Source organism: Scardinius erythrophthalmus (assembly GCF_964197995.2).
Source record: "Scardinius erythrophthalmus genome assembly, chromosome: 24".
In the NCBI taxonomy this organism is placed as follows: Eukaryota; Metazoa; Chordata; class Actinopteri; order Cypriniformes; family Leuciscidae; genus Scardinius; species Scardinius erythrophthalmus.
The window spans coordinates 12035308-12056780 of NC_138244.1; the positions used below are offsets into that span (position 1 = coordinate 12035308).

The 21473-nt window shown below is 39.0% G+C and overlaps 3 protein-coding genes across 3 annotated transcripts in view; 1 reads left to right on the top strand and 2 right to left on the bottom strand.

Annotated features, from left to right (window-relative positions):
* shank2b (SH3 and multiple ankyrin repeat domains 2b) overlaps positions 1–8146 on the top strand; it is a gene marked incomplete at its 3' end in the record, with an annotated part of 96257 nt that extends 88111 nt beyond the window's left edge. The window contains exons 19-23 of the mRNA XM_081356874.1: positions 304–348; positions 2504–2628; positions 2964–3075; positions 3351–5703; positions 7609–8146. Of these exons, the coding sequence (XP_081213000.1) occupies positions 304–348; positions 2504–2628; positions 2964–3075; positions 3351–5703; positions 7609–8146 (3173 nt within the window). The remainder of the gene's footprint in view (positions 1–303; positions 349–2503; positions 2629–2963; positions 3076–3350; positions 5704–7608) is intronic.
* A 2807-nt stretch (positions 8147–10953) lies between these two features.
* polr2c (RNA polymerase II subunit C) lies at positions 10954–14870 on the bottom strand. The gene is made up of 9 exons (XM_081356875.1): positions 14616–14870; positions 13896–13945; positions 13668–13736; positions 13531–13583; positions 13325–13453; positions 13202–13253; positions 12955–13123; positions 11869–11943; positions 10954–11465 (listed from the first exon to the last, which is right to left on the bottom strand). The coding sequence occupies exons 1-9, from the start codon at positions 14699–14701 to the stop codon at positions 11321–11323; spliced, it is 828 nt and encodes a 275-aa protein (XP_081213001.1). The 5' UTR covers positions 14702–14870; the 3' UTR covers positions 10954–11320.
* A 287-nt stretch (positions 14871–15157) lies between these two features.
* On the bottom strand, positions 15158–21377 carry coq9 (coenzyme Q9 homolog). The gene is made up of 9 exons (XM_081355608.1): positions 21003–21377; positions 20239–20431; positions 19991–20126; positions 19763–19905; positions 18582–18666; positions 18351–18455; positions 18113–18268; positions 17950–18003; positions 15158–15604 (listed from the first exon to the last, which is right to left on the bottom strand). The coding sequence occupies exons 1-9, from the start codon at positions 21082–21084 to the stop codon at positions 15569–15571; spliced, it is 990 nt and encodes a 329-aa protein (XP_081211734.1). The 5' UTR covers positions 21085–21377; the 3' UTR covers positions 15158–15568.
* Between the last annotated feature and the right edge of the window lie 96 nt (positions 21378–21473).

The window sequence follows — 21473 nt, forward strand, 5'->3', positions numbered from 1 at the left end:
TATTATTAATTAAACAATGGCACAAATGGTAAGCAGTATTACATGCGTATTAAATCCTTATTTATGTTGTTTAATCAGGAATTAATTGTCTTTTTTGTCACTTTGTTATATTGGATACTAATCTACTTGTCTTGTGTAGTGTTGAAAAGTTAACTGCATGGATTTGTTGTTGCTTTCCGTCTAAAATGGCATTACATTATGCACAGGTCAATGCCATGTGGAGGAATACTGAGTATTCCAAACGTTGGTTCTCCTCGTCATGTTTTCTGGAAATTATCTCTGAATTTTAATACTTGAATAAAGCTGAATTGTTCTTTTATGTTAAAGCCACTTTGAGGAAAAAGAAGGGTGAGTTTTCCCTAAGCACTCTTTAAATATTTGTCAACTCAGCTTAGCAACAGTTATTATTTTTCTAACACAATTTTAGCTTTTTTGATATGATTCAGTGAAAGAAATGTGCAAATAATTTGTATTCTCTCTCCAATAATCAAAATTTACCAGTTGAATGGAAGACTACTTGTGAAAACAGGCCAAATGTGTTTACACTGCAGAATGCTCCATAAGCCTTTAGCTTCACTTATTGACCCCCTAGATCTTCAAAACTGCAATGTAAGAATATATTATTCAACAGCCTGACTTCTATTATAAAAAGGATACGCTTGAGAGAACAAGAGCCACGAATTTCCCATGCCAAAACTGGCTTCAGATACATGTCCTTGTTTCTACTGATATAATGGATCCTGCCTACATTTCGCTCCTCAAAGAGAAGATGAAATCCTAAAGCTGGACATTTTAAGATAATTTCTTCCTTTAAAGAACTACTACTTTAAAGAACACTCTGAAACAAGACGTTGCCATGGAAATAATGCTGCATATGTTTAATATAGAAACATTCCACCTGCAAAATGTAATGCCATATTTTCATTGTAAAGCTATCACCGCTGTTATCAATGATCAGGAATATGATGACCTGTGACTGATGCACAGATATGATATAACATCTTAAGGCTGCTGAATGGACTCCTTTGTCTTCTTGAAGACGATATTTTCTGAACCGTTGTAAGCATTAGTTTTATGTTTACATAATATGGCTGGCTGCATAGTACTCCTGCTGTGTCCTTAAAACAGCCTTGTACGTATTGAGTTCATCAAAGAGAGTCATTTTTAATCTATATTTAGATATTATCAAGATTATATAAAAACAAATGCATACTCTTTCTGCAGTCAGATATGCTTTCTGTTATGAATATTAACTAGACAGATTCTTCTGAATGGGCTGTTTTGGTAGTATTCTTTTTAAAATAAGCTTCGCCTCAGGGTTATGATGGGATTTTAAATTTAAAATCTGAGTGTATATATCCATATAATGCCAAATGAAGAGTTGTAACTGTGGCCCCCTTTAGTCCTGGCATTGACAAGCATTTCCAGATATGTATGGTCAGCACTTGACCACATAAATAGCACCCAAGTGTAGAACGTATTGTAACTGAACCACTGAAACCGCGTTCTGAGGTGGTCAGACACAAATTCTGACAACATTCGATAAAGTTGTAAATGATAATGCCGCACTACAATAATTATCTGACACAAATTATACTGCAGTCATGCGCTTGGGTCACCTGATTTAATTAAATCTGTCAGCATCTCTCCTGATTTTTAATCTTGGGTGCTTTAAAGTTTATTTCCTTCTTTTTTCTCTTTTAATCTTTATTAGCATATTTTACTGTGGGAATGTTTAGAATGTAGGGAAACACAATATCTTAATTTTGTCTGTCAGCATGACAGAAATCGTTTTGAGTTGTCACCACTGATTTTAAAGTTTGATAAATGATGCAAGGAAGTGTGATTGTAAAGAATAATTAAATCCAATTAAAGAATATCCAGATATGAAACATTTTAATGCCAGGTGTACAGGGGGTTGTGTGTGTGTGTGTGTGTGTGTGTGTGTGTGTGTGTGTGTGTGTGTGTGTGTGTGTGTGTGTGTGTGTGTGTGTGTGTGTGTGTGTGTGTGTGTGTGTGTGTGTGTGTGTGTGTGTGTGTGTGTGTGTGTGTGTGTGTGTGTGTGTGTGTGTTACCAGATTCAGTCTTTGACGTTTATGCTCGGAAATCAGACTCTGAATTTCCCTTTCCTCCATTTCTGTGTAGATGATCAGCTTTCAGATAATGAGGGTCTGAAGAAGAGGATTGTATTTCAAGTCACACTAAGTAATCATCCCATGCATGGGAGCTGTCAAAAAAAAAAAATGCTAGCATGTTGCGCAGTGGCCGTTGAAAGAAGTGCTAAGATTTCTCCAATGGAACCAGGAAGCGCTTGCACGGCTTTGACCTTGACCATTGTCGTTGTATCTATTTCTGTCGCCTTTCTTGCTCGGTTTTGGATCCTTGCTTGGTTTCGGATCCTTGCTTTTGAGGATCATGTTAGAGGAAATTAGCAATATTTGATACTGAGTTTATTTTAAATGTAGCTTCCTGCTTTCTAATTTAAGATGCTGTTGTCTTACAGATAAAGTGGATGAGGTCGTACCCCCCCAGAAACCAATGTGGGACAACTCAAACACAGATTTGAGGGTGGCGGCGGTCAAACCACGCCCAACTAGCAAGTGTTTCGCTGTCAGCCCTGAAATGAATGTAAGCGTGCCTTGTCTAATCTCCCCTAGAGTTCTGGACTCCCGTGGCATTGTTAAGAATTGTATTGTAGCCTAACTGCAATAACCACTTTTCACATGTCTGGTAAGACCGTTGCCCATGCATGCATCCATGCATGCCTAAATTAGAGTGTACTTATGTACAGGCTTGTGAGTATGCTTCACTGCTTGACATTTATTTTTATTTCTTCGTTTTAGTCTCTTTTAATAAAATCATTTCAACATATTATGTGAAGCCTAGTTTGAAAAGATGCTCTGCAAAAGTGCTGCATTCTGCTTGTCCTTATTATCATGTCAGCCTTATTCTGTCTTTTGTAGTCTCTCTGCAATAGTCAGGATGCAGCAGTAGACTCACCACAACAGCCAGGGAGTCCTAGAGGCCCCTTCCTGGGTATACCAAGGGGAACCATACGGCGGCAAACATCTATAGGTGTGTGATTGTTCAATTTTGTTTTGTTGCTGAAGTAAATCTTTACACAGTCCTTTATTTTGACAAATTGCACAAAAAAAATATTTCAGCTCTTTGTAAAATGATACAAATATTTGGTTTACACTCGGTGGTCAGCCCACTCTTGCTGGGTGTTTTTTCACTGATGTGACATATTTTCAAGATGTAACAGTTGCTTTGTTGTTTCATATTTATTGTTTCCGGATGGTGATTGCACCCCCAAGCTTGTTGATTTTTCCTCTTTTATTCCTTTACAGGAGTAACCGAAGAAGAAAAGCAGTTCCTTACTCCTCCAATGTTGAAATTTACAAGAAGCCTTTCAATGCCTGACACATCAGAGGATATTCCACCCCCACCAGCCATCTCCCCTCCATCTCCACCTCATAATAATGCTCCCGCCCCAGCTGGTCGAGGATACGGCACCATCAGACCAGGCTTTACTTCACAGAGTCCTAATGCAAACAGCACAGCCCCAGACAGAGGTGAAGGTGCTGGGTGGAGAGATCAGGGTATGTTTTACAGAGACAGTCCTGAGCAGTATGAATCTGAGGGGTACAATCATAGCCCAACAGCCCAACAGAGTCTTCATATGCGCCGTGCCCTAATCCCTGAGAACCCTTACTCGGATGTGGGCAAGATGGGTCAAGCTGGACTGTTTGTGCCCAACAAGCCTGCCAGAAGGAAGGGAATGCTTGTCAAACAATCCAATGTAGAAGACAGTCCTGAGAAAACCTGCTCCATTCCAATTCCGACAATAATAATCAAAGAGCCCTCCACCAGCAGCAGTGGTAAGAGCAGTCAAGGGAGTAGCATGGAAATTGAAACGACCACACCGGATCACCCAGGGCAACTGCGTCCTGAAGATGGCTTAAATGCAGGTAGTCCCTTTGCAGCTGCCATTGCCGGTGCAGTCAGAGACAGGGAGAAGAGGCTTGATGCTCATCGCAACTCCCCATCTTTTAAGTCCACAGATGCGGGTGATGAGGATGTGGCACCTAGACCGGCTCCACGTCTGAGACACTCCAAATCTATAGATGAGGGCATGTTTAGCAGCGATGAGCGGCTGCGTAGGCTAATGGCACCTCCCTCATCACTACTTAGCATCCCTAGAGGTGGAGGCAATGTGACAGACTTCAACAGCCCTGAGCCCACCATGGTAAGGGAACTGTTGAGCACTCGTACAGGACACAGCCCGATCAGTCTACCTGCTCATAAGACCTACAGCTCAGGAAGTGGGAATTACGTTCACCCGGTAACAGGCAAACCACTTGACCCCAATTCACCATTAGCTTTAGCGTTAGCAGCCAGAGACCGAGCCATGAGGGAGCAATCACAGCCTCTTCCGCTAAAGAGTGACCTATCCAAACTTGACCTCAATAAACCGCTTTTCATCGACACCAAGCTTAGACCAAATGTGGAGGTTGGCTTCTCAAGTACTGCTACTATGGGCCGTCCCCGTGGGGGTCTGCGGAGGCAGATGACAGAGTCCAAATATGAGACAGAATCCAAGTATCAGCTAGATCTGGGCAAGCCTGAGAAGAGGCCTGAGGAGAAGAAGAACATGCTGATTGACATTGTGGACACTTCTCAGCAAAAGTCAGCTGGTCTGCTGATGGTACACACCACAGATGGGGCAAAATCGGAGGATAACAGCTTGTCAGAGGGTGACAGGGACGAGGCAGCGAGTCCCGACAACACCCCTGGGGAGCTTCGCGACCCCAACCAGCCAGCTCCCACCAACCCCCCAGCTCCCAAGGCGCTATCAGCTGCTCCACATGGCAAGACCATCATAACTGTTAGCTCAGTGGATGAGCCTGTCAAGTTGCCCTTCGGCATCCCTCCACCTCCCTTGGCCTCTGTCGACATTGATGAAGAGTTTGTGTTTGCTGAACCCCTCCCACCCCCTCTTGAGTTTGCCAACAGTTTTGACATTCCTGAAGACCAGGCGGGGACTATAGCTGAACTGCTCAAACAGAAAGCAAATGGTACAAAAGGGCCTTCTCTTGCTCCCTACTATCCCCCATTAGGTGGTGGAATTTCTGAAATCAAAAGACCAACGGTCCTTACAAACTGCACACCGCCTAGCTTCCCTCCTGGGCCACTAGAGCCCTACGAACAAATCACTGACTCTGGCATTGAGGTTGACAGCCGAAGCAGCGGTGACCCCCAACTGGAGACCACCAGCACCATCTCTACTGTGTCCAGCATCTCCACCTTGTCTTCTGAAGGAGGTGAGACCCTGGACACGTGCACTGTCTATGCAGATGGACAAGCCTTTCTGGTGGACAGGTCTCAGATCCTGTCCAAGCCAAAACCTAAACCTGCCATCAAGAGCAATGCACTTTACAAGGATGCTTTGCCAGACGAGAACGTGAGCTCTTTCAGAATGCCCTCCTCTGTCCCACCTCCGCCCCCTGGATCTATTCCACCAGAACCCTTAAAAACCCCAACGCAACGAACCTCAAAGTTGTGGGGTGACCCTCCGGAGATGAAAGGCCCCCATGGTCCTGAAACCAATTCAGTTCTGCAGCATGTTAACAAGGACAAAGCACCAAAGTCAGGGGAAGCATTAGACTCTCCAATGGGATCCAGGACTCACTTCGGAACAAGGTATGCCCTCTTTCCTTCCTGTATCATAGGCTTACATTTAGGCTCTCAGATTAGTGTTTGCACTCTGCTGGAGAACGAAAGAGTTGCCTAGCAACCCAATAATGAGAACAGCCTTGAGGAAGAGATGAGCAACGTCAGTGTGATGATGAACACAGACCGTACCACAGAGGAAGGAGGTATGTGTGTGTTGTTACAGCATGGACCATTTGTTACTTAGTTGTCACTTCACCCAAACTGCTCCCATAACATACCTCTAGATTCTCTTATGCAATCTCTTAAAGGCTTTTATATTTCATAAAATAAATAATTAAAAAAAACGTTTAGGGTTATAAGGAGTTCCGACCTGTCTGCTGCCAACATGGGCAGTTTTTTTATGGCTTAATCATAACTGAAATGTGTGATTTGCACTATAATTTTGGGTAAAATTTAAACATTAAACAATTTGATAATTTCCTTTTGTATTTAGTATTGTATGAAGAGTTTTTTTAATCAATATTTATCTAGTGTCTTTTGCCATTTTCTGTTTTTTTTTTTTTTTTTTTTTTTTTTTTTTTTTTTACTGATGATTCCTACAGAGAAAGCTCATTCGATTTTGAACCTTACATGTCATTTATTTTGCGAAACATCATCAATTGACTTGATTTGCATTTGCAAAGGTTGAGTACACCAATGGCTGCCACATTGCACAGGCAGTGGTTTGCCATCGACATGGAGTTCCATGTCTCATTCATAATTGAATGATGTTATTTACAGACCAGAAAACTGACCCTAAAATGCACTTGTAGCCCAGGCAGTGTGCTATGTTTAGCACACTGAGCAAAGATGTTTTTTTTTCTTCACATTGAACTGATCTTAAGCTATGGGCTGGACGTGTAACTGCATACTGTACAGTATATTGTTATTGATGTATTTTCATTGTATCAATTCAGAGTAGTTCAAATGCTCTTTACACGAGTCTGTCTTTGGTTTTATTTGCTGTGCTACATCAGATGAAAATATAAAAGTTTACTTCAACAAATGTAGGCCAACACACCTTGGGTAGAAGAAACCTGGGGCAAGGACATTGCATTGCTAAAGAGCATCACATTCACTGCCTCCTTAAAGCTAAACCACCTAGGCCTACAGTACATGCATACTGTCAATATACATTGGTGTTTAAATAAAGTCCAAGTCATATTTTGCCCCCCCCCCCCCCCCCTAAAAAAAAACTAAAAGTAATACTTTGCATAAAAAAATTATGCTGTTTTCTATTTTTGCATTATTTTAATGATAATTAAAGCAGATTTTCCTCAAAATAATTGTCATTTATGTAACAGTAAATGCTGTCAGGACACTTTTTTTTTATTAAAATCAGCAAAAATAAAATTAATTTTAAAAACAAATTCATCCTTAAAGGCATCTTTCGAGAGTAAGTTTTTGATTTAAATCCACTTGAGTCTGTAAGGTTTTGTAAAAATAGGACACCACAAATGTAAATTAAAAAATGTGGTTGTATCAGATTTTATAGAAGTAAAATTTTGTACATTAATTATGTTTTTTTTTTGTTATGTTTTTTCACCCAGGCTTTATTACTCAGAAGTTTCACTCATATTATCATTCATATTTATATAATGCAGTTTGTTGAGGAGAGGTGTGGTATTAGTTTTCTATGTCATTTGACTTCCGATTTTAATCTGGCTGACAATAAAACAGACAAAACATGAGCCACAACATACAGACTTTTAACTTGGACCAGTAAGCACCCAGAACACCATAGCAACATGTAAAACACCGGTCTTAAGAACTGCCAACCATGCAGGAGTAGAGTTTTTCAGTCTCCCTCAAGTGTAATATGTTTTCCATCTTAATACATATTCCTTTATTTTCTTTCATTTTTCCTTCACTTTTATCCTTCTGTCTTTGCAGAAATCAGGATGGTGTATCCCTCATCTCAGGTACACAGCAGAACACCACCGTTACCTTCACTGCCCAGCCTGGCCCCAACGTGCCTGCCCCGTCACCGTGCCGACAGGCCGACAGCCTGCCTTCCCACCACCACACCCCGAGCCCTATCATGTCCCCGCCAGACTCTGGTCTCAGCTGTGCCTCTTCCCTCCCGACGTCGGTCACTTCCCCCACCATGACGGATGTCTTTGGCCTGCCCACACCACCCCTCAGCCTAGGCACGGGGCGTAGCCGCTCCCCTTCCCCGCTCACCCTCATCCAGGCAGCGTCGAACAAGCCCTTCGCCACCAAACCCGTCCTCATGTGGAGCAAGCAGGACGTGGCTGACTGGCTTGAGAGCCTGAACCTGGGCGAGCACAGGGATGCCTTTATGGACAACGATATCGAGGGCAGCCACCTGCCCAACCTGCAAAAGGAGGATCTGATCGATTTGGGCGTGACCCGTGTGGGTCACAGAATGAACATCGAGCGGGCGCTAAAAGTCCTCTTAGACAGATGAGACTGGGCGAGACGTCCTCATCAGGACTCCACGCATCTTGTTCATAAGCTTCGTTTTCCCTCTACCCTTATTTCAGTTCACTAATTTGAACACTTTGTTGTCCTATCATGCTTTTTGGTGGATTTTAGGAACTGACACATCCTGAAGAAACTCAAGCATTCAAAATATCCACGTAAGCACAAACGGTTCCCTGCGTTTCCGTTCCAAGAGCTCCAGCACCAGAGAGGACATTGAAGCCAACACACTGTATGGAAACTACAAACATGAGCTGACTATCCTTTGGCTTTTAAGGACTTTGGCCTCCTTTGAATGCACTGAAACCAGCAGAGCTGGGGATCCATTTTCTATATTTGCTAAGACAATTCTACAGAGAATATTTCTTCAGGAAAAAAGGGAACCTTTGTCTATGTATCAGCTGCCTATGAAATAAATATCTTGCTTTTTTTTCCCTCCTAAACCTCTGACCTAGAGGTACATGAATCTCTGAAATGTGATCGGCGGGCATTTAGATGTCCCTCAGTTCTTTTGCGGACAGTCCTAGAAGGGCCGTGGTCACTTGAAAACAGAGTTCAAATCTCCCTACGTGCGAATAAACGCAACCGTAGCAAGCAGCAGGTCTCTCCACCATCTTGAATCTTCGAGTCTTGTAATATGCTAACATTGGATGTTTGTCTGAATGATCAACAATTCTCTTTGGTCTTTCTGAATTGTGGTTTACTATTAGGTGTCTTCCATGCAGTAAGGAAGTCTGCGGCATTCCCACCAACATTTTATTTGTACCTTCACCTTCAGAGAGTTTTATTTGAAATAATGGATCTTCACTGGAACACACAAGATCTGTACACTGAAATATCTAAAGTCTCATGGATGAATGGAAATGAACCAAATTAAAGTAGAATTTGACAATTAATTTTTGTCAAATTTGACAGCTTTGAGTTGAACACTGACACAATCACTCTGAAAGGGCCAGTATGTATCTGTCTTTCACTTTAAGTGGTGAATTTTCATTTTTATTTATTTTTATGTATTTATTTTTTGAGAATAGAGTGTTGAGAGTGTAATGAGAATCATTTGATTGTTGGGTGGTAAAAAAGGAACGTCCACAAAACTACAGGAAACCTCCTTAATCTATACATATCAATTTCGTCAATTGTAACTGATACAGGACTTCATATCGATAAATTGTTATATTTATTTAAATTTTTATTGAAATTTGATTTGGACTTTTTTTTTTTTTTTTTTTTTGCTAAACCTACAACCATCTACAACAAATTTGAAGTGGTTTCACAAGGTGTAAATTCTCATTGTCCTGTTTAACCAAAACCTGTCCTTTTCATTTTATGTCCTGCAATCCTTTTGCTTTGCTCAACAACTGGGAGAAGTTATGATTTGTTTATTATGTTATTTATTTAAACATGTAACTGCAATGTGTGCCTATCTGTGTTACAATTTGACACACCACAACATCTCTAGATCATCTACGATTTAGTTGTGATTTTCCCATTGTTAGAGTCTCGTTTCTCAGAGATGCATACATTTTATCGGACTTAAAACGCCATAAAACCCCACAGGTATGGAATCAGAATGGAGATAATGTTCATATTTGAGATTAAAACATCACAGACACGAAGGGACAGCCAGCATTATTACACATTTCACCTTCAAAGCACTGTGGGTAACGTCAGAACTGAGGGAAAGGCGACAGATTTTGAGAGTGGCTGTGAATGAAATAAAGTTATGATGAACGTTAAAGTATGCAGTGAAGAGATTCAGAAATAAATTATATATGTTTGCTTATCTCTCGACCTTAGAGGAGTTAGAGTAATCATCTCTATATATCTTATTTTAGGAAACAGCACAGTATTTTAAAGATTTATAGAAATATTTATGAAATTTTTATGACATTTAACTCTGATATGTGGTGTGCCAAAAATCTATGTGGTATCAGTTAAGAAGCAATACACAAATTTAAAAAACACTGTTTGGTCTTTCTTTGCCAGTATTCCACAGTACAATATATAATATTATGAAATGAAATTTACATATACATAGGTCTCAGTGAATTAGAAGATATGAAAAATAACGAGATAATGACTGTCACCTGCTTCTTTTAGACAATGTAATTAAAGAAAGAAGTAAACATGTAGATTTGTGTGGTGTGTATACTTGACGAAAAACAAAACGAGCACATATTTCAGGCCACTTACAAAGCGGTCACATTTACCATTGTTCCGCGAAATTTCGCCCGTTCTGGAGTTTCGCGAAAAAGTTCGTGTTCAAGTTCATCGCGCGAATTCGCTGCGAATACTAACAGAACGCTTGTGTATGGGCAGTGCTTCATACATTGCTACTGATGGAGTTTGTGCCCGCGGAATTTTGCTGAAATATCGCCAATGTGACCGCACATTCACAATTTACGATATCAGAAAACAGATACTTTATATTTATGGCAAAAACGACAGCATTGAATCGTCAGAATCCGATTTTAAAAACGCATTTTATATGAAGACACACAGGAGTTCCTGCCTAATTACAGCTGGACTACGAGTTCTCTTTCTTCATATTTGTCTCACACACTTGTGAGGAATGCATTCACTTGATCTATGTTGCTGTAATTTTGTGCTAAACTAGAATTCATGGTTAAAATCAAAGAGTTTTTTTTTTGTGACTGCACTTTCCTCGAAATCCCTCGACACTCATGTATTTGAAACAACCTAAATTTACGGGACGAATAAATAGGATTGCACAATCTGTTGTCAATCTGTCTCACGTAGCCATGTGTTTTGTTTACATAGTTTGTCTCGGGGAGGCTTTATGTAAATTTGTTACATCCATTTCAGGGCTTGTTTTGCTTGAAATAAAATCTTCCCATTATCAGCATGCTGTTCTATGCCTTGTCATGACCATACACGCTGTCTTTTTATGTTTCAACCATGTATTAATGAACAGAATGGCCTCTTTATATATATTTTTCACACAAACCCTGCCCTCTGGTGTTCATAGTGTTTTTCCCCCCCCACATTGTGCTAGTTATGGAATGAAACGACAATGTTTTTATGTGTTTATTATTAATAGAATTCTCCATCATAACAGGTTTCATGCAAAGTAACAAATAACAGCTGCAAAAATATATTTTCCCCAAAACGTGACCCAAAAAAGCAGTATTTTATCAGTTTAGTTAATGGTGAGCACATCGCTTTGAATTTCGTGGCTGAGCTGAGTCTGCAGATCACTCAGTTTCTTCTTAAGGACAGCAAAAGCCGACATGACGATGGTCTCTGGCCGAAGTGAACCGCAGGACTCCACGTTGTAATAGAACCTTAATGGAAATTTTATTTTATTTGTATTGACATGCTTTTTTTTTACTATTTCACAATGTTTTTCAATTTGCAAGCACATGATGCATATACAATGTCAATTAAATAACAAATATGATTTTGAATAAAAGCAAATTGTTTGTATATGATGAGGAATTTCTTAAATGTGTTGCCTTTATATTTATTTATATAAAACTAATAAAAATATCAAACACAATGTTGAGGCAACAAACACATTTAAGAAATTCTTCTTAATATAAAACAGAATACTGCAGTTATTTAGTCTTTTTGTGCATTATTATCTTGTCTACATTTTAACACGCTTTCAAAATATGTGCAACAGAGGGACAATAATTCCATTGCATATATCCTTACGCAAGTATGTATGAGTTTAAACTCCCTTACCTTTCTGGCTTGCCATTAGGATCATAATCAGCTTGAACTCCATCCTCTTCAATTTCTGAATATTCACTTTTAGGCCTGACAATAAAGGAAAGGTACAGAATTATACATTAACTTTTTATGCTCACCATCCACTGTGGCTAGTGGTTTGAAATACAATGCCGGAAAACTGCCATATATATATTTTGAATATTATTTCATAATTTGGCAGCAGGTTTATTAGGCTGCTGTCACTTTAAAACCTGACATACGGGTCTATTATACTGTTACACATGCGTTTTCTTTCTCAACTGTTTACGTTCACTTTGAACATAACTGGCTGTGTTAGCATGAATAATTGCCAAGACCGGCATTTTGACATTATACTGTGTGTGTGTGTGTGTGTGTGTGTATATATATATACACACACACACACACACACAAATATTAATATAATTTATTTTTTATTTATTAATAATAATAAAAAATAAATAATGATCAGTGAGAAACATTTGTGGCTGGTAGATTTTCCCAGTTTGTTAATTTATGTACCAATGTGTCATAAGGTACATAATAAATAAATAAATCACGTTATCTGCGTTCGCTCGAACTGATCTGCTGAGGGACGCTAATAGGTGAGCGAATGCGCATTAGTTCCGCCCACTTCTGAAGAAGCCGGCAGTGGCTTCTGCTTGTTCTTAAAGGCTGAATAATTCCAAATGAACTCCGTTTTGACTGAAAAATACAGCAGAGAATATAATTTACATGTAGCGGGTCAATTCTACGTGGTATGCAAGACTCTCACTCTCTCTTTTTGCATGTGTGAGAGAAACAGAGTGCTCTCAGCTAAGCGACGGCGAGTTGGGCGCCTTCACACTACAGTTTACAGTGCGTCAGATACGAGATAAACTGCAATAGCGTGCTTTAAAGACGATTAAGTGCTCAGTCAGAGTGTTCAATATATCTGTGCTAAACTCATACTTAGCCTCTAACTCAAACACTGGCGAGTGAAATCTAACTATTTATTAGCCAATGGCTAACGCTAGACATTATTTAGTCGACTAGCATGAAGATTTACTCGCATTTTAGAGGCTTGCATAAGAACCATACCATTCCTGTGGAAGTGGGTACACCGTGTGTCTCAGCGCATTGTCTGGGTCATACTCAAACGCCACCCCTGCGGTGGGATTCCACTTGGCGTGTTCCTTGCCAAAACCCTTTTTAGCGTACGCTCTGAGACGCAGCTCCTGACCCTTCCGCAGCTTCACCAACAAGATGTCTGTGGAAAACCCCAAATGATGAATGCAAATACATCTGAGTGATTATACAGAAAGTTATACAGAGGAACTGGACCCACCATCCTGCTCTACGTAGTCATTGGGATCGTTGTCTCGACTTCTGGATGTTACCTGAAGAACAAGATACAGCACATCAGAAAACACAGTCTGTATTTGAGATTGTGAGGAGAATTTATACATACAGGGATGACCCGGGGGTTATTGGACAGGAGATCTCGTGAGGTCACATGTCGCGTCTGATCTTCTGTACATCTTACGTCAAGCGTGAGCTCAACCGAACACTCCGGACAGAAATCATCACATGTGCAGTCCTAATGGGAAACCAAAGAAAGCCAAATGTTACCTTCCACTTCTCTACAATTAATGCATTTAAGAGTTTAATACTTACTCGTGAGTATTGCATCTTGTCGACAATGTCATCACTTGTGAGTGGAATTAACCCTGTAAAAGACGAGCATGATAACTTTGAGAGGCCGCACTATGCATTATAAGAAGAATGAAATGAAAGATTTTATCCAAACGCACCCACTCTGTGTGCAATAAACTCATCATGGAGCACAGAGGAGTTGGCATCGATCTGAACCCAATCGATAGCTGGCAAACAAGCACATTACATCAGATTAACAGATCTAAAAGACAAAGTGCATAATTGAATCATGTAAACACATTATTACATGAACTTATCTGTATAAAAGCTATCTAGAAGGGCTAGAAATAAAAACATCTTGAAGACTGAGATGGTTTGAGCCTTACCGATGGTTGGAACTTCTGACATGAACACACGACGAATAGAGTTCGCCACCCTGAATAAAAAACAAAATACAGAAATATTAAAAAAACATTTAATAGTAACAGGTACTTCCTATGAACAGGGTACAAACAGAGCCTGCAACTCTTCCTTTTTCAATTAATGAGTGAACATTAGTTAAAAAGGTCAATGAAAGGTGCTTAACCTCCATAAAATGTTGAGCACTGGCCTCAGCAGGTCAAATACAGTTTAAACCTTGTTTTTAGTGATTTTGCAATTTTCTAGCATTAAACATGAACATAAAGCATATTTAATATTATAATACTTCATTTAAAAAAAGTTGTAAATAAATAAAATTATCTTTATTGTTTTAATTTGAAATATATAATATTGTTATATTCAATCTTTTATCTTTATGGTTTTAGTTTGTCATATATATATATAATTATTTTTTAACACTTAATTTCTTTTTTATTAAAACAAAATTGTGCGGCTTTAATGCTTCAAAATCATGGGACAGCAAAGTGTACTATGGTGGTACCATGGTAAATTGATGGTAATAATGGTTCTTATGATTCTTGCCAGATGCATATACTATAGTTTTTACATGTTGTTACGCGGTATTTAAAAATATCATATTTCTGTTAGTAACAACATAATAAACATTAATTTCAATGCCATTATAACACACTTGCTTTGAAACGCTAAATGATCACTTCACTCACGCGAGATCCGTGTTCTCGATCACAAACTTCACATTCTCGTCCGTCAGCTCCGTGATCTTCACTGTGGGCTGGTTGGCATACGGCATAGTGAAATTTAGCTCAAGATTAAGACGATAATAAATAAACGAACTATATGTGCGGTCTGTCTTTCATTCACTCCAGCATCGAGCGCTTCTTCAGCACAATAACAAACGACAGCAGCTCATTGGTCACTAGCCGCCCTCGTTCCGTTAGCATCCGGATCACTGTAGTACCACTTCCGGTTAGACATACTAAAAGTCCTCAGAAACCGTTACGCGTCAACCTAGAATAAAAGTCATATATGTCTTTCTGTGGACTTGGAACAATATATTATTAAAACAATGCATTGTTAAACAAACCCACCAACTAATTAAGTCATTGTGATATCTTATAATATCATGTTCACTACAGTTATGGTTACTACTGTAAAATCATAATATTTATTAATATGGAAGTTTTTACAACATTTTTGTAAGAGTTGGTCGAATCTGCAACATCAAAAATAACAGACTGAGACACTGTTCTGTAAATAGGTTACCCTTTATTTCTTTTAATAAGGGACTCGCCAATGAGTCAGACACAAACTGTATGACCATGGGACTCTCAAATACAATTTACATTCATATTCTTACTTTTTTACAAATGCAGAGAGTGTGGCAGCAGACTGCAATGCCTGAAAGGAAAACTGTCTCCTCGTTGGGCTCGGGTTACGATACAAATAGAGGTATTAGGTATGGCACAGCTGGCCCATTTAAAAGTGCTAAGGGTGTGATTATCGACCCTGTATCGTAGCACAAACACTTTCTTTGTGATCATTTTATCATGTTTAGTTGGTTTAGAGTGGGTGAGTGAGCTGTCAGACATTTGCGCTGCTCAGTCGAGGGGTCGAGTAGAAGACGAGACAAAACAAAGGCAGGAACATCAGAGGAAACTCATCGTCTCTGGTTCATCCCTGTTAGATTCTTCAGCTGTAAGAAAAGAAAGCTTACTATTAAAAATGAAATAAAATTAATAAATAAAATATTACGGCTTCAGTGATTTTGTAATGTTCTAGCATTAAACATTTAATAACATCAAAATATTTGTAATATTTAAATATGTATTTACCAAATTCACATAATTTTCAACTAAAAACTGAAAACTTTTTATGCACTTTGTACGTTTTTTGAAAAGTATAACGTTATTGACTCGAATTTGTGAAAACAGTGACATGCATGTGTGTATTACGTGATCAAGGTGAACTAAGTAACTTTTTTTTACCTTAACTGAACAGCTTCGGAGTCATTGGAATGGTTATATTACTTATTTCGGGTTGAATGGTGGTCGTTTCGCACCCCCCTGGTGCCCGTGAGCAGAAAATACGCACTTGCAACTTTGAGCCGGCTGTCCGCCGGCCGCCGCGTCAGGAAGTCTCGCGTGATATCAGGTCTCGCGATGTAAACAATTGCTTTACGGCCAAAATAAATCTGCTAAAATGCTGTCATTATTGCGCTCCCTCACGCTGTCCGAACCCGAATGAAGAAGACGTTTTAAAGAATGTTCCATCTGCTTTGATGTCGTTGATCTATAGCCTCTGGTGTCTGAGAATCACCAACGAGTTTTTACAACAGTGTTGTCAAATATCTATTCCGAAGCTGTGGGGGGAGCTCTAGAGAGAAACCTGCGAGCAAAAAGCGAGAATACAGCGAAGAAATCCCAAAGCTACTGAGTGCTGCTTTCAGTCTATACAAGCATGTAGTGATTCTTTACATGGAGGCATCGCCAACTACTGGCCTGGCAGCAGAATACAGCGTTTTTAGTCATTCAGCGTTTTAAAGCAGCACCCAGTAGCTTTGGGATTTCTTCGCTGTATTCTCGCTTTTTGCTCGCAGGTTTCTCTCTAGAGCTCCCCCCACAGCTTCGGAATAGATATTTGACAACACTGTTGTAAAAACTCGTTGGTGATTCTCAGACACCAGAGGCTATAGATCAACGACATCAAAGCAGATGGAACATTCTTTAAAACGTCTTCTTCATTCGGGTTCGGACAGCGTGAGGGAGCGCAATAATGACAGCATTTTAGCAGATTTATTTTGGCCGTAAAGCAATTGTTTACATCGCGAGACCTGATATCACGCGAGACTTCCTGACGCGGCGGCCGGCGACCTGCCGGCTCAAAGTTGCAAGTGCGTATTTTCCGCTCACGGGCACCAGGGGGGTGCGAAACGACCACCATTCAACTCGAAATAAGTAATATAACCATTCCAATGACTCCGAAGCTGTTCAGTTAAGGTAAAAAAAAGTTACTTAGTTCACCTTTAACTCTTTCCCTGCCAGTGTTTTTGAAAAAAAAGTTGCCAGCGACCACCAGCATTTTTGATCATATTCACAAAGTTTTCATGGCCACCAGAATGTTTTGTTGTATGAATATCTGAACATGTAATATATCAAAAGAAAGAACTGAGACCCTGATTTAAAAAAAAAGAAAAAAAAAAAAAAGGTAGTAGGGAAAAAGTTAATGCTAAGGTTAAACTTAAATTGTTAGTACACCGTTCTCGTGTAGAAGTACCCTTAAAGGGATAGTTCACTTTGAAATTAAATTTTGGTATGTCTTACCTCAAGGGCATCCAAGATGTAGGTGTCTTTTTTTCCGCAGTAGTTTCAATTTTGATATTTTTAGGTCAAACCGTTCTTGTCTGTCAGTCATATAATGCAGGTCTATGGTCACTGTCTCAAAGAGCATGCACAGAGTCCAAATTAAAACAATTCCCCATCGTCCAAATTAAACAATTCCCCATCGTAAGTACACATTGATGGCCTAAGACACGAAACGAGCGGTTTGTGTGAGAAAACGAACAGTATTTATATCGTTTTTAGCTCTTTTTACTATATTTTAGGCTGTGTATAAGAGCTAAAAACGATATAAATACTGTTCGTTTTCTCACACAAACCGCTCGTTTCTTGTCTTAGGCCATCAATGTGTACTTACGATGGGGAATTGTTTAATTTGGACGATGGGGAATTGTTTTAATTTGGACTCTGTGCATGCTCTTTGAGACAGTGACCATAGACCTGCATTATATGACTGACAGACAAGAACGGTTTGACCTAAAAATATCAAAATTGAAACTACTGCGGAAAAAAAGACACCTACATCTGCCCTTGAGGTAAGCTAAAACATACCAAAATTTAATTTCAAAATGAAACTATCCCTTTAAGGATGTTTTTTAATTTTTTTTTTATTTAATCACTAAAATACCAACAACTTGAAATAGCAGACTTGGTTTTAGGGCTGATATATTTCTATCTGGAAATTGTATTTTAGCCTGGTTACCGTAATTGCGGCTCCCATGAGTCCCTGAACCACGGCTTCTCCTGTGGCTTGCACCTAAACCAAACAAAGATTACGCAGTATATTAGTAATAATATTTGCTGATCACATTTTGGGAGCGAAATAGCACAAAAATGGCATTTTTTTCTGTCTTTCATCAGTTAACCTGTTTAGCCGTGTTCGCCATGTTAACTACATCTTTTATGCGATTGTCGAGGAAGGCCCATGTCTCTTCAAAGTCAGGAGACGAGTCCTGCACCATCACCAGCTCTGTGGTGTTATAGATCCCCGTCAGTGCCGCCCGCCTCGTGTACCAGTTCATCTAAGACAGAGAAGAAATACAGGTGGATTAGCACACCAAAGAAAGGAGGACGGTGGCGAGCGAGATCAGAGAAGCCACTCACGTCTGTCGAGCGATCGCCTGCGTAGTACCAGATGTCATCCACCATCGTGGACAGGTGCTTCAGGCTGTCGGGGATGTTGTGTGGCAGTAGTAGGATGCTCATGGCCTGCAAAGGCAGAGAAGACATAAACAACAGTGTTTCTTTCTTACTACCAATGAATTATTGCTTATTAAAGATTAAGCATTTGAAGTTTAGGTTTTGAGAGAGGAGACTGCATGAGGCAGCGCATACCTGAGGCCACGTGTCAATATAAGGAATCAACATCCGCAGTCTCATCTCTACTGTGTCTCTCAGAAACTCTGCCGTTTCCTTTGATCTAACACATACAAAAATACATGTAGGTTTTAATTACAACACCTAAACAATTGAATTCACAATTGATTATATTTATAATTATTTATCCACACTATAATATATTAAAATAAGCATTCAAGCATGATTAATTCCTTTAATTTCAATTACAACAAAACAACTGAAACCAGTGATATTATCATTTACCCAAAATAATCATAAATAAATAAATCCACTGAAAAATAATATAATATAATATAATATAATATAATATAATATAATATAATATAATATAATACATTTAGAGGGACAAATTTACATAAATAACTCCACAATAATATAATGTAAAATAATGTTATGTAACATAACTTTTTTTACATAAAAACTTATGTAACTGATCTGATAATTTACACAAAATAATCATAAATAAACCACTGATATTATCATTTACCCAAAATAATCATAAACCATAAATAAATAAATCCACTGTAATATAATATAATATAATATAATATAATATAATATAATATAATATAATATAATATAATATAATATAATATAATATAATACATGTAGGGGGACAAATTCACATAAATAACTCAATAATAACACAATAATGTAATATAATGTTATGTAACAAGACTTTTTTTACATAAAAACTTATGTAACTGATGTGATAATTTACTCCAAATAATCATAAATAAAGCACTGATATTATTATTTACCCAAAATAATTATAAATAAATTATAAATAAATTATAAATAAATCCACAATAATATAATATGTAGCTATAATATGTACAAATGTACATAAAAACTTAAATCCACAACAATACAATATAATATAATATTGGATGTTATATAACAAAAAAAAAAAATCTATATAAAAATTCTAAATAAACACATCTATTAAAAAAATTCAGCACAAGGAGATTTAAGTCACTTTAGACTAGAGTCAATGGAAATTCGTAACATGGCTGCACAATGAAATCCACGTCTCACATCCATAAAAACAGTTTTTAGGGGTGGCTTCTTAACCCGTTATTCACACCTTAACATTGACACAAATCTTGTTTCTCGAGTATACTAGCATATTAAATAATGAATTATATTAAACTCACTCCGCCTGGCCAAGCTGGACCAGGTTATGTTGCTCTGCCAATGTATTGGCAAGTTGAGCGTTACACTGTGCAACGAAATGCAGGACCAAGTCTCCGGCTCCATTGTTGAACATCCCAGTGGAAGCTGATGACAGGCCAAGAGTCTGAATCACAAAGCATATAATTACCGTTATATTGTCTAATAATATTTACAATACTTGAGGTTTTCTTTAGCGTTAAGACACAAACCTCTGCTCCAGCTGCGATGGCCTCCACAGTCCAGCCGTGCTCCGGAACGAACTCCAGAGCCGAGGTCAGGATGCGAACCTGGAGCTGCTCTTCAGTCTCGTAGTCTTCGCCGTGTTCGCCGCTCTGATCTTGATAACTGAGATGCCAAATGGACTAGGTTAGATTAAACGACAGCAGGGTTGATCCATGTATGACGAATTTAACTCAACTCTTATATTCTATCAGGTCTGGAGGATTGGGGCTCTAACCTGGTGTTTGGCTGGCCATCTTCTAAAGGTTCTGAAGAAGATGAGCTCTCTCCAGCTGTGGGAACCTCATGGAAGGATGGAGGTGGTACAGATGTGCCACTTTTAGAGTCGTCGGCCAATCGTAACAGGGTGGCACAATGGAATCCACGTCTCACATTTCTGCACTGGGCACTGACTGTGCCTTGAACTGCAACTGTAATAGTGCATAACATAAAATAATTACCATGCATCAAAACACTCCATAATTAGATCATAAAACATGCTCTATAGTAATAAAAGCATTGCAACCCTACATTTTAAAAAGTCTGCACCGCTGAGCCTTCAGTTTCTTTTCTTATATAGTGGATCAGATTCATAAAAGTGAAATAATCTCAAACAAGGGTTAATATGTCAGCATTCAGTTGTATTCCCTGCTTTGCAAACCATTTACTTTTGAAAAACATTTGGAAAAGCTTATCTCCATGTAATGCAATTGCACACGTTTCAGTTGATGTTCACCATTATTCCAATATGCATTTGCCATCAAGCTGAATTACACAACCAATGTTATGGTTTGTCATGTGCACTTTTTGTTTGCACGCGCAATCCTGTCCTTCATGGTCACCTTCTCTAGTCGCCCAGCTGACTTACATTTGCCTTACTTGGAAGCAGGCAGAACTATTTACAAGATACACCATCGACAGCGACTAAAGTCAACTTTTTAAACATAACGAATGTGGACTAAACCGCTAATGCCCGACGCCCTGTCACTGTCCCCCGCTTACCGCTGCCGAGACCCCGCAAGGCCCTTCCAGCTCTCAGTGCTCTAACCAGCGCCGCCATATCCAACCACAGCGGACTGCGCATGCATGCTATATGATTACAAATACATAGACTGTAACAAAAATATATAAGTCGCCATTAACTCTTGCTAATATCACTCTTCCTCTAGGGGGCTCTTGGTGGCCCAAATACGGCAATTCGCCGTTGATCCGCATTCAAACCTTGATACAATTATGTCGCACTGTCGTTACATGAATACTATGAAGCACATAAAATTAAACATCTATTAATTAAAATATAATACAGTCTGACACACACAAAAAATATTTATCTGACTAAGTAGTCTTTGTAAATGTATTACACACGTAACCACAAACGACGATGATTGGCCAACTGTAGTCAGCGCGGAGAAAAGCAACATGTACCACGTAACAAAGTCGTCAACTAGGCGATAATTAATACCTCAATAATGA

Bases quoted from the DNA above. Each gene is read 5' to 3' on its own strand.
- coq9 (XM_081355608.1), bottom strand. From the start codon at position 21,084: ATGCGCAGTCCGCTGTGGTTGGATATGGCGGCGCTGGTTAGAGCACTG. The intron at 18,456-18,581 runs GTATGCGCTGCC...CTGCCTTTGCAG, and splicing joins ATATTGACACGTGGCCTCAG to GCCATGAGCATCCTACTACT. The intron at 15,605-17,949 runs GTAACCAGGCTA...CTTTTCTTACAG, and splicing joins TCATGGGAGCCGCAATTACG to CTGAAGAATCTAACAGGGAT.
- polr2c (XM_081356875.1), bottom strand. From the start codon at position 14,701: ATGCCGTATGCCAACCAGCCCACAGTGAAGATCACGGAGCTGACGGAC. The intron at 13,946-14,615 runs GTGAGTGAAGTG...TTTTTTATTCAG, and splicing joins ATCGAGAACACGGATCTCGC to GGTGGCGAACTCTATTCGTC. The intron at 13,454-13,530 runs GTAAGTATTAAA...GTTTCCCATTAG, and splicing joins ACAAGATGCAATACTCACGA to GACTGCACATGTGATGATTT.